Source organism: Ascidiella aspersa, chromosome 6 (genome assembly GCF_963924565.1).
Source record: "Ascidiella aspersa chromosome 6, kaAscAspe10.2, whole genome shotgun sequence".
NCBI classification, from domain to species: Eukaryota; Metazoa; Chordata; class Ascidiacea; order Phlebobranchia; family Ascidiidae; genus Ascidiella; species Ascidiella aspersa.
In genome coordinates this window covers 22,615,781-22,628,650 of record NC_139452.1, presented here as the reverse complement: position 1 = coordinate 22,628,650, position 12,870 = coordinate 22,615,781, and the positions used below count along the sequence as shown (strand labels likewise).

The 12,870-nt window shown below is 39.8% G+C and overlaps 1 protein-coding gene across 1 annotated transcript; it reads left to right on the top strand.

The window, feature by feature from the left end:
* Window positions 1–1,640: 1,640 nt before the first annotated feature.
* LOC146140824 (uncharacterized) lies at window positions 1,641–6,362 on the top strand. Its single transcript, XM_083392714.1, has 2 exons — window positions 1,641–3,981; window positions 4,648–6,362. The coding sequence occupies exons 1-2, from the start codon at window positions 1,989–1,991 to the stop codon at window positions 6,360–6,362; spliced, it is 3,708 nt and encodes a 1,235-aa protein (XP_083248840.1). The 5' UTR covers window positions 1,641–1,988.
* The last annotated feature ends 6,508 nt before the right edge of the window (window positions 6,363–12,870 follow it).

The window sequence follows — 12,870 nt, the reverse complement described above, 5'->3', positions numbered from 1 at the left end:
TAAGACTTATCTGGCCTAATTGTCGTAGACCATTTTGCTTAGAACTGCACTAATTTCTAACAGATCGGGTGGAATTTGGGGTATCGCTTTTCAACATTCCTAAATACCGAAATCTCAGTGAAAAAGCGATTTCCATCCTTGTTCGCATGCCCATGACATACTTTTGCGAGCAAAGATTTTCTCCTCCTGTTAAAATTAAAACCACAAAAGAAATTCTATTAAGGATGTTTATACAGTAGCCTACTTATGATAGGAGCATTCTAAACAACAAGGCTGCTGCTCGGTTTGCAAAACTGACAAAAAAAATCAACAGCAACGCTCGTATTAAATGACTGATGATTAAATTTTGTATTTCTATAAAGATATGCTACGGATTTCCTATACTTGCAGCCCTGTTTAGCCTTATTCCGATGAGGATTAATACAGATTGGATTCTGTGGACTGGGGTGTATAAGTTTTGAGTAAACGTAAAAAGGGTTTACCTTTCCGAAAAAGGTTGACAAGCACTGCCATAGAGTGCCGCGTAACCCGGTTGAGAACCACTGCGGATTAAACTTGCAATATTTCAACAGTGCTCGTGGGCCACGAAAAATGATGCAGGCCTAGGTTTGGACCACCCTGAACTCCTATAAAAATGCCAAAAAGATAAAAGAAAGGCAAAAAAAATCACATGCGCAAAAGACAGCAAATACTGTTGAGTACATTTGGGCAAATCAGAAACACAAAGTTCTAGCTAACCTTTAAACTACACCTGGGTGGTTAATTCTGCAGACTCGCGTATTCCGTAAACTAATATATTCAAAAATCTGAATACATTTTTTTTTATTTTGTAAACGATTTATGTGCATTTTTAATCAACTTTGACTTGAAATAAATTTGACAATTTTTGACCTAAAGTGTAAATTTTAACAAAATTTTGACTTTTTTGACAAGTTAAAAAACAATTGCCGTGCTTATATCAGCATTTGTTTAGAAAGAGTGAAGTCAAACATTGGACGTTCGTAGAGGAGCTTTTTTAACATTTTTTGACTTTTATACTTGCAGGCCGTAAAAAAGTTGTACTTGCAGACCGTAAAAACAAATAACTCGCAGATGCTAAAAGAATACGTTCGAAGTGGTTTATCGACCGACCTACTAATTTAAAATAAATTCTGTCTGAAGAATACTTACCGAAAGGAAGACCATAACATTACAGAAAAGAAGGTAAGCCGTTTTCGCATTATTTTCGTTATGTAAATCTATCAAAAACAATGAAAATTTGTGAAAAGTTTCAAAACGGACAGTAATTCTGCTGCGTTTGCGGAAAGGGACAGTTTTATATCCTGAATTTCAAAAATATAAAAAAAAATGATAAATAGCGTACTGTACCTAATTCGATTACCGAAGATCACAAGTGCGAGTCTGAAATAAGTTAGGGCCTACCTGTATTTGCAAAATTGTAGCCAAAAAGGCCTATAGCAATTATAGTTTTTAACGTTTAAATTGTGAAGTCTTGTAAAAATAATTCGAAGGATTTACTATCTTGCTTTTAACTCATTGCCAACTAACCTTTGTGACGTAACAGTAATGTCAAACAATAGACGTTTTTAAACTGAAGATTTTTTAACCTTTTTACCTGAATTGATTTCAATAAATTAAAGAAAGTGTCACAAATTAGAATCTAACCACGTAACTTTTCCTTGTGCGTTAAACTTTGTGATGTTGTTTACAATTTGCCTTTGTGTTACGTCATAATGCCCCAAAAGTGGCGTGATGTTTACCGGTTAAAACTGGTGATTCTACATTAAACGTGGCTGTGAAAACATGTGTTTTTGAGTGCTTCAGAAATCTAACTGTAGGGTAACACTTCTGGGTATTCAGACTGGAAAAAACGTCGAAGTATTTCTCTAAATAACGCGCACAATATTTGTGTTCGTGACAACTGGGGGCTCGTCCGGGATATACTTCTCTTCAGATTTTTCAGCACCAACAGACGAAGATTGTTAGCCATGGAAAAGTTAGCAGAAGCTGGTAAACTCATGGGCCTAACTGGCGAAAATTTACTTAAGTGGGTGAACGAACAGCAAGCGATTGAGCGCGAGGAACGGAAAGAGAAACGTGACTTAGAGGCTGAGGCTAAACGAAATGAAGAACTAAAAATGGCTGAAGCCAACAAGATAGAGGAACTGAGAATTGCTGAAGCCAACAAGATAGAGGAACTGAGAATTGCTGAAGCCAACAGGCTAGAGGAACTGAGAATTGCTGAAGCCAACAGGCTAGAAGAAAAGAAAATGGCTGACGCTCAGGCGGAGCGTGAATTTCAACTAGAAATGAAAAGATTGGAGTTACAACTAGCCGAAGCAAACAACGCTAAGGATGTAGCAGCAGTAAGTAAGGCTAAAGCTCCAAAGTTACCACCGTTCGTTGACGGAAAAGATGAATTGGATAGCTACTTACTGAGGTATGAAAGATTTGCTGCTAGTAGTAATTGGGACAAGCGCGAGTGGGCCACATCTCTTAGTGCTTTGTTATCAGGTAGAGCGCTAGACGTGTATTCTCGATTGTCAGATATTGAAGCAATTGATTATAATGTGCTAAAGCAGGCATTGTTAAATAGATATGACCTCACAGAGGAAGGTTATCGCTCAAAATTCCGTTCTGCGAAACCTCAGTCGGATGAAAGCTCTACGCAATTCATCGTGCGTTTACAAAATTACCTGCAAAAATGGGTTGAAATGTCTGGTTTCTCTACTGAATGGAAGGAAGTTCGCGATTTGTTTATAAAAGAACAGTTTATAAAATCGTGCTCTAAGGAACTATCAGTTTACTTGCGTGAACAGGCACCGAAATCGTTGGAGTTGCTAGCCACGGTAGCGGATCAATTTCTCACTGCACATGGGAAAAACTTGTCAATTTCGGCTAGCAGAAATTTACCGCAAGCTGACCAGCAGGGTTATGACGTATGCTTTAATTGTAAACAACATGGGCATATGGCGAGAGAGTGTCCACGGTTGAAAGGGGATTCCCGTAATTTAAGGAAATGTTTTATTTGTGACAAGACTGGGCATTTGGCGAGAGACTGCAGATCACGTGTGGCGCCGTCACGGCCAGTTAAGCAGAGCGGAGGAGCTGGTTCAACCTCTCTGGATAATATTGGCAAATCAACTGCAGAAGGAGACGTTCAGCCGTTTGTGACGCCACAAGAAAAACCCGTGGAAGTCGGGCCGCTACCAGTGCGTAAAGGACTTGTGGGAGATCATATCGTTGACACTTTGCGTGATACGGGCTGTACTGGAGTTGTGGTTAAACGGAAATTTGTCAAGGACGGTCAACTGACAGGGCACAGTGGTTTTGTTACGTTGTTGGACTCGAGTACGGTTAAGGCAGACGTGGCTCGAATTCACATCGATTCGCCATACTTTAAAGGAGATGTGGACGCGTTGTGCTTGCCAGACGCCTTGCACGATTTGATAATAGGAAACGTACCGGGTGCCAGGGACCCTGACGATCCCTATCCAATGTGGAACGAAGGTTGTGCCGCAAAGACTCGTTCACAGAAAGCACAGCGGGAACGCAAACCATTAAAAGTGCCAAGTTGTGAAGAGTGGTCTGATATTGATAAGGCCGGGTTCGAGGCCGCACAAAACGACGACACAACTTTGCAAGCCTTGAAAGAAATGGATGAAGAAAGGGTCAAAGGTGAACAGGTTACTGTGTTTGGAATGGATGAAGGGTTACTGTATAGGAATTATCAGCACCCAAAAGTTAATGGTGGGAGGTGGATCCGGCAGCTGGTTGTACCAAGTAGCTTGCGCCGGAAAATAATGGAGCTCGCTCACGACGCCATGATGGGAGGACACATGGGCATTAAAAAGACGGCTGATAAAATCCTTTCCGATTTTTATTGGCCCGGTCTCAAGGATGACGTCAAGCGGTTTTGTAGGTCGTGTGACATATGCCAACGGACAGTGAGCAAAGGTAACGTTCCGAGGGTGCCGATGGAAAAGATGCCCCTGATTGATGTACCTTTCAAACGTGTGGCAGTTGATTTGATTGGTCCAATCTACCCAACGAGTGAGGACGGTCACCGCTATATACTTACTCTAGTGGACTATGCGACTCGCTATCCAGAAGCGGTTCCATTGAAATCGATCACAACCGAAGCGGTGGCGGAAGGTTTAGTTGATATGTACAGTCGCCTCGGAATACCCGATGAGATTTTAAGCGACTTGGGAACTCAGTTCGTATCGGACTGCATGAAGGAGGTGGAAAGACTGTTAAGAATACGTCATTTGACAACGACTCCGTATCACCCGATGTGTAACGGGCTGGTGGAAAAGTTTAATGGAACATTGAAGAGAATGCTTAGGCGCCTGTGCTGCGACCAACCTAAGCAGTGGCATCGATACATAAACGCGCTGTTATTTGCTTACCGTGAGGTGCCGCAAGAATCTACAGGTTTTGCGCCGTTTGAATTGCTGTATGGGAGGACTGTCCGTGGACCCATGTCTATTCTGAAGGAATTGTGGACGAACGCGTCAACGGAACCCAATGTGCGAAGCAGTTACAGGTATGTTTTTGACTTAAAGCAGCGTATGGAGGACGCACTGAAAATTGCTCAGACGGAGCTGGAAAAATCACACGGGCGGTATAAAAAGTATTTTGACAAAAAATCAAAGTTCAGAAGTTTGGAAGAAGGCGATAAGGCTCTCGTTTTGTTGCCGACGGATAACAACAAACTGCTTATGCAGTGGAAGGGTCCATTTGTTGTGCAAAAGAGGACCGGACTTGGCGACTACGTACTGGATGTTGGGGGAAAAGGGAAGACGTTTCACATTAATTTGTTGAAGCAATATATCGCGCGAATTGACGACCCAACTGATAAGCCGAAAAATGTTGATGCGTGTTCGGCGACACTGACGGATGAAGTAGAAAATGATGACGATTTACTGGAGCTGTGTTCATTTTCCGAGAGAGGGACTCTGAACGACGTGAGTTACGGCAAAAACTTGACGGACACTCAGGTATCAGAGGCAGCTGCACTGGCTAAGAATTACAGCAGTGTGTTTAGCGACGTGCCTGGCAACATGAACTTCGTTCAGCACGAAGTAAAGTTAACGGATGAACGACCAGTTCGTTCCAAGCCTTACGCCGTCCCATACAAGTTACGCGGCAGTTTAAAGAAGGACATGGACGAAATGCTACGGTTGGGCATAATTAGGCGATCCGATTCAGCATATGCCTCTCCAGTGGTAGTTGTAGCGAAGAAAGATGGGACTAACAGAATTTGTATAGACTATCGGAAGTTAAACAAAGTGACAATATTTGACCCAGAGCCGATGACGACAGTAACGGATGTTTTTCAAAAACTTGGAGGTGATCGCTTCTTTACAAAAATCGATTTGACGAAGGGTTACTGGCAGGTTCCTGTTGCAAAGGATGATATAAAAAAGACCGCGTTTGTGACCACCGAAGGAAGTTTTGAGTTTCTTAAAATGCCGTTCGGTATGATGAACTCCAGTGCCACATTTGTTCGGGCTATGAGGATTTTGCTGCAAGGACTTAATAACGTGGAAAGTTATATCGATGACATTATCGTCCACTCTACGACGTGGGAGGAGCACATGACTGTTCTAGACACCTTATTTCAGCGACTTCGTGACGCAGGTGTTACAATTAAGCCATCGAAGTGCGTGGTTGGTACAGATAACGTCGATTTTCTGGGGCACAGCATTAACCAGGGCGTTATCGGACTCCAGAATGACAATGTCCAAAAGATTAAAATGGCGCAAAGACCATCAACTAAGAAAGAAGTTAGATCGTTTCTCGGGCTTACCGGATACTACCGGGATTTTATACCACAGTATGCAGCGGTTGCTTCTCCATTGACCGACCTGACAAAGAAGGGTCAACCGAATGTGGTGAACTGGGGAGGTGCGCAGGAGGCCGCATTCCGTTCACTGAAGGGCAGTCTTTTAAACGACCCTATACTTCATTTGCCTGACATCACTAAACCATTTGTATTGCGCACTGATGCGTCCGACAACGGACTAGGTGCTGTGCTGATGCAAGAACACGATGGGAAGTGTTTTCCAGTTAGCTATGCTAGCAAGAAGTTGAACCACGCTGAGAAGAACTACTCCACCATCGAGAAGGAGTGTCTTGCCATTGTTTGGGCAATACGGAAGTTCAGAATATACCTGTATGGTGCTGGCTTTGTCCTTCAGACAGACCACCAACCATTGGTGTATTTGGAAAGCGCGAAATTTGCAAATGATCGCGTTATGAGATGGGCAATGTTCCTGCAAAATTATCGTATTAAATACGAGTGTATTAAGGGTGTGGATAACGTTGGCGCAGACTTTATGAGTCGCCTACGCTGAATACTGTAACTGTGTACTATATATCGTGCGTGATGTGCTTTGTTGTTTTCGTTTCGCAGTGTTTTTCGTTGTGTTCTAATTTGTTAACTGTTGACAGAAATTTGGATAATTTCTCTTGAATTGGGGGTGATGTCACAAATTAGAATCTAACCACGTAACTTTTCCTTGTGCGTTAAACTTTGTGATGTTGTTTACAATTTGCCTTTGTGTTACGTCATAATGCCCCAAAAGTGGCGTGATGTTTACCGGTTAAAACTGGTGATTCTACATTAAACGTGGCTGTGAAAACATGTGTTTTTGAGTGCTTCAGAAATCTAACTGTAGGGTAACACTTCTGGGTATTCAGACTGGAAAAAACGTCGAAGTATTTCTCTAAATAACGCGCACAATATTTGTGTTCGTGACAGAAAGGTAAGGTGGTTTTGAATTATTTTTGTTATGCAAATGCCTGAAGATTTTGTGTTTTTTTGTTTTTTTTTTGCATTCCGTGATAAACCATGCAGGACGGTTTGATTTTTAAATAAAAAAATAATTATATTTTTAATTGTTTAGCCTTATTAAAGGCGCTGCTTGTAGCGACTTTGTATCGAAAGTAGTTTCGTGATTGCAACTAATGGATGTGAGGCTTATCATACAGTCCCGATTTTTCTGGCTTTGTCCAGCGTCCTGATCAATTACCAAACTGATCGGCCATTTAGTCAGCCAACATTTTCCATACATGACTCGGATATAATGTTGCTGTTATTGGTCTGTTTTGCCTGCTTGATGAAGAGTATTACCTGATGTGCGTTTTGTTTTCCTGCGTTAAATGTGAATGATAATTGTAACATAACTGTAGCGTGTAATTGGTTCAGTGGTTGGGTTGTTGCTTTAATGCTTGCGCATTAGCTATATAGTTTAGCATTAGTATGCATGTAGGAGATTTTGTTTCCCTGGCAAAAAGAATTCAAAATAGTATAACTTGTTATAGATCAGTGGTTCTTAACCGGGAGGGCGCGCCCCCCTAGGGGGCGCCAAGCAATTCTAAGGGGGCGCGAGCTCGATTTTAATATTTTAACTTTTTGCAGTGATTTTAATGGTTTCGTTTGGGTTAGGCATAATTCCTACATACAAACTCTGTTTTTTGCCAACTTTAACATTAAAACTGCAAAAATTTTTCGCGCTGTGCGCGAATCTTTTAATTATTTTTAGAAAATCCACGGTATCACGGCCCTATTAAATTAACTTATAGATAAACGATAAAAGCTATCGCCCTTTCGGACTATTTTTAACCATATTATATATGATAACAGGCTATAGCAACAGGGGGAGTCGAACTTTTTTTGCGCGAAACTATATTGTTTTAGCAATATTGCCGTTGTATTGTGTGTCGTTACATCTTTTAAAACACGATAACGCAATGTTTAATTTTTTGCGCTCGACATCATACAACTCTTACAACTGTGGAGTGAATGCCCTCGCAACACGTTCGTCAAAATCAGCTCGATAAAATCAATGTTTCGAGCTCGCGCAATTTGTTGTGTGCCCAATGCGAAACGCCTCTTCGGTTGCAGTTTAGCCATTTCGACCACATAAAACTCAAAATTTTTCGCGCTTCGCGCGACCAACGACACCCTTCACTATTTTCCTGTCTTCTTTGTGATATTTAATTTCAAAATGTCGAAATATTATTATAGGGGGGCGCAAGGAATGAGAAAATTACCAAAGGGGGGCGCGGCTGAAAAAAGGTTAAGAACCACTGTTATAGATGGTTTAGATCAGGCGTGGGCAAGTGTATTCATTGGAAGAGCTATTTGGAGAAAATTCAAGTACCAGAGAGCCTCAAAATTATTTCAAGTTCAGCAATAATAACAGAATTGTAATATATTAAAACGGTAAAAATTAACACAATAATGATAACGGTAACAACAAAATAACACGCACAATATTTATCAACAAAAGTATTTTGTTTGATTTGCTAATCTCTGAAATCTTAGTAATGAATTTGCGTTGCCTTGTTGTTAACTAACCCTTCGGATTATATGCTTAGTGTTACGTCATAAACGAAATGCTGGCCTAAATAAAGAAAAGAAAAAGAGAGAAACGTTTATAAACGGTACTCTGGGTAGCCTTTACAGCGAACACACAATAAGACCTAAAAAGCAAAAATGCCTAAAGCAGAAAAATCTATAAAACCATAATATTAAGACCAACGACATAATACTGCAAAATACGAAGTAATATCCAGTACAACATAAGATCAAAATCGTCTGAATAAGACCTAAATCTGTTGGAATAAGGTCTAAATTCATCGGACTAAGGCCTAAATTCATCGGAAGAAGGCCTAAATGGCCATAATAACGTCAGAACCTGTGGGTAGAGGGTATGAGACGATCGGGGGCCATCGGTCTGGCATCGGCCGTTTTGGTGCCAAGGTTTGGACGCCATAGTCTGACCGGCGCCGTTAGGTCGCCGCTGTTTTGGCAACGGATTTTTGGTCCTGTTTGGGGTTATTGGTGCGTAATGGGTGGGGTTAGAAAATGGGTTAGTGTTGAAATTATTAGGGGAGTTAGTCATGTACTTAGGGGTGGGGTTTGGGGTTGGTTAAAGTGTTGTTTAGGCCTTATTCTGACCTTTTAGGTCTTATTCCAACGGATTTATGACTTATTCCGATTTAGACGGTAGTAATACCTTTAGGTATTAGTACTATTTTGGTCTTATTCCGAATTGTGTTTTATTCTGACGTTGGTGTTGTTCTTATCTCGGTCTTATGGCTGGAGTCCCCTTTACAATTATTTGAAATTTTACGATTCAACTAGAAGAGCCACAAAAAACATGCCGGCGAGCCGCAGTTTGCCCACCCCAGGATTAGATGTAGATATTGTTGCTTCATACGTCTTGTTGTGTGTTTCTATAGTAGTCTAGTAGGAGGTATGTTTTATATGGTGTAAATTTAATTAAAGTAACCTAGAATCTAGGTCCTAGATACAAATTGTATTATATTTCTTCACGCTTCCCAAGTTTAAATTAATACATTTGGCGCATGGTAGTGCATCGTCATAACCGGAATCATTTTGTTCCGTCATTTTTAACGACTTTTTGTATACTGCATTGAACTGTTTATGTCTTAAACTTTTATCATTAAACCTAATGGCGCTATTGCACTCCGTAAGTTTCTTTCTAAACAAGAATGGGAATTTGACATTATCATGGATCTATGGTTGCGATACTATATCAGAAACTGACACTTTGCAGGAGACGGTGTGCCGCAAGGGTCACTGCCGTCGGAAAAAGCCAGAATTTTATGAGAGGGTAAAGCAATGGTTTAAGACTTTGTAAAATGCCAATTATTTTCCACCTGTTCAAAGAAGAGAAATCTTGAAGATCATATCTCTGTTCACTTAAGCCGAATTTCCATGTCAAGCTCGTTAAAAAGTGAAATACGTTGTAGTAGAGTGAAGTTAAAACATGCACGGCTGGCAAATGATCAAGAAACAGCAACGTTGCCTTGACTCCCGACGCTGGACGATTGCTTTATAAAGGCATAGAGCCAACGAATACATACTTTAGCTTTATAAACCTTATATGGTAACGTAAAACTTCTTATACAAACTGGTGTTGGGATCGTCTACTCGCAATTGATAACTGAATCAATCAGTCGCCTGTCAGTAAATGGCAAAGGTGAAAACCATGGAATATGTTCTCAGTTAGCGTTTAATGACGCAAGTGGTCTGACGATATTAGGAAAACATACTATACAGTGGCTGGACAACACTTGTCATTAACTTAAATAATATTTGAACACCAGTCAACACAAACATCCTGCTACCTTAACAGTAAGGAATCCTGAGCATGGAGAGCAAGTTATCGCTCTTGGTCGCACGCCATCTCTACGAGTGGTGCTTCCAATTAAGAGTTTATAAAATTATGAGACAATATGGGAGCGAAACATAACGAAAACGAATATATCATAAAGAACAAAAATATCAATTGCAACAAAAAGATATATGTCACAAAATTGATGTCTAAAATATGACGTCATTCATGCGTCACCAACAAAAAAATTAGAACGACAATAACTTCGCAATTAGCGCAGGCATTTAGGAACGGTCATATATCAAAGCTGAAGCCCACAAGCACACTCAAGTAATTTAGTGAGTGATAATACAGACCAAAAATGACGTAGTTATGACTTCAAAGATTTTCGTTGTAGAATCATTCAGACTTGACAATATAGGCTAAATTACAGGGTGGTCCAAGGTTGACAGCATCGCGGGCCACAATATTTCTTGCATATTGCGGGCCACATGAAGTGCTACATGCGTGCCAGAAGGGGCGGATCAATGCTTTTAGATTGGTCGAGTCATGAAATGTTTAAATATGACGCCACAAAGCATCGTCAAAACGTAAAGGCAAAAGACATATAAGCTCCATTAACTTGCTGCTCTCGTCGAACTTGTGCGCAAATGAAATCGAGTAATAATGCGACTGGCAAAATGGTGCGCGCGAACCTAAAAAAATGCGTACTTGACGAAACTTTTAACTTAGAAAACTGCATTTTATAAGCGTGGAATGTTTTTTAACTAGATCAATTTTGCTGAAATTGCACCAGGAAAGAGTCAGGGCGTTAGACTTTAGTTACAGTGAAAACTTGTAAAAAACAATACTTTCCAGGACCGCGATATATTTTATCGTTCATTTTCTTTAAAATTGCAAAAATTGTTATTTATATAGGGTCGTACTTTTTATGTTATGTTCATAATAAAAAGACGGGAAACAAAACAAAACAGTGCCATATAGGACGTACTACGACTTTCAAACCGGTCTAACACATACCTAAAATTAGTCTTTCTTGTCACCCCTTGATCCGAACTTTATGAGCGATAGTAATCTGGTTTATTTAATGGTGTATAGCCGGAAAAATGTAATCCTAACCAAACGATTCAAACGTGCTTGTCGTTCGTTGGTCCCTTACATTTCTTTGATTCCAGTGTTTCGCAACTTTTTTTGGCTTGCGGCACCCTACAGAAATTATAAACAGTTCACAGCACCCATACTCGTTTTTTGCTGAGTGTCTAACTGTACCGGTATAGCGTTACAATAAACAAGATTGTAACAGCAGATTAACTGTGCAACATGGTTGAAAAAATCGTTTTAATTTTTTTCACTTTTATCGTACACAACAAATTGAATCAAGACGCATACGTACCAATAGAGCAAAAAATAAACTCGGCACCTTTGAGCGTTAAAAATGGCACCCTAGAGTGCCGCGTACCCCGGTTGAGAACCATGGCGGATTAAATCCTTAAAGGTACGCATTGCAATATTTGAACAGTGATCGTGGCCGTGGGCCACGAAAAATGATGTGTCTAGGTTTGGATCACCCTGGGCTAAAATATCTTTAAATTAGTTTCATAAAAGACAAAGTTCGTCGGAAAAAAATAGACGGTTAGGGAAAATAGACCATAATTATTCGACGATTCTTGATTTGGACAAGAAGGCTACTAACGCACAAATATTATAACTGTCCTTGTCTATAGTCCTTCCATTGTGAACGGTGGAGTAAAAAAGCATTGAAAATTTGTCATAAGTTCAAAGACAATAATTTTGCTTTGTCTGTTAAACGGGACAGCTTAAAATCCTTAACGAGCCAACAACCTACCGAGCTTAAATATTGAAGAACACTTGCGCGAGTTTGATATAAGTTAGGCTACCTATTTGCAAAGTTGTCGCCATAAAGGCCAATAGATTGGTTAAAACGTCGGTTTAAATTGTTTCTATTAAATTTCGTTTAAATTTTTCTATTTTCTGTTTTAACGACCACCCCAAACAAGAGTAGTGTTTAACGTTTAAATTGTAATGATTTGTAAAAGAGATTCAAAAGATTAATTAATTATTATCTTGGTTTTACTCATTACCAACCAACCTTTGTAACGAAACAATGAAGTTAAACAATGGACCTTTTTAAAGTAAAGATTTTTGACCATTTTTGACTGAATGACTTTCAGTTGTTTTTCAGAGTGCACACCGTAAAAACAAATAACTTGCAGAAGCTGAAAGAGTATACGTTCGAATTGGTTTATCGACCAAACTATTATTTGAAAATCAATTCTGTCTGAAGAATACTTTGGCTTTACCGAAAGGAAGGTACGTTTGTTTTTGCATTCTGTTCGTTGTGCAGATTTACAAACAACAATGAAAATTTGTGAAAAGTTATAAGACGGACAATTCTGCTATGACTGTGGAAATCAGATTTTTTGTTCGAATAACAGAATCTGTCCGAATCCGAATGGTGAAAACAAACGATTCTGGTTGCACATCAATGATAAAGATTAAACTAAGTACAGAACTTTGTAAACCCTAAATCAGTTTGTTTAGATGTCATAATATGATAAATATATTTCGCTGTTAAAAGCATCATCAGTATCTCAAAACATAACGCAATATAAAAAAAAGTACGCTAATAAAAATGTAAACCATGTTCTAGGCCAGTGGTGCACTACGACTAGATCTCAGTTGTAAGCACACA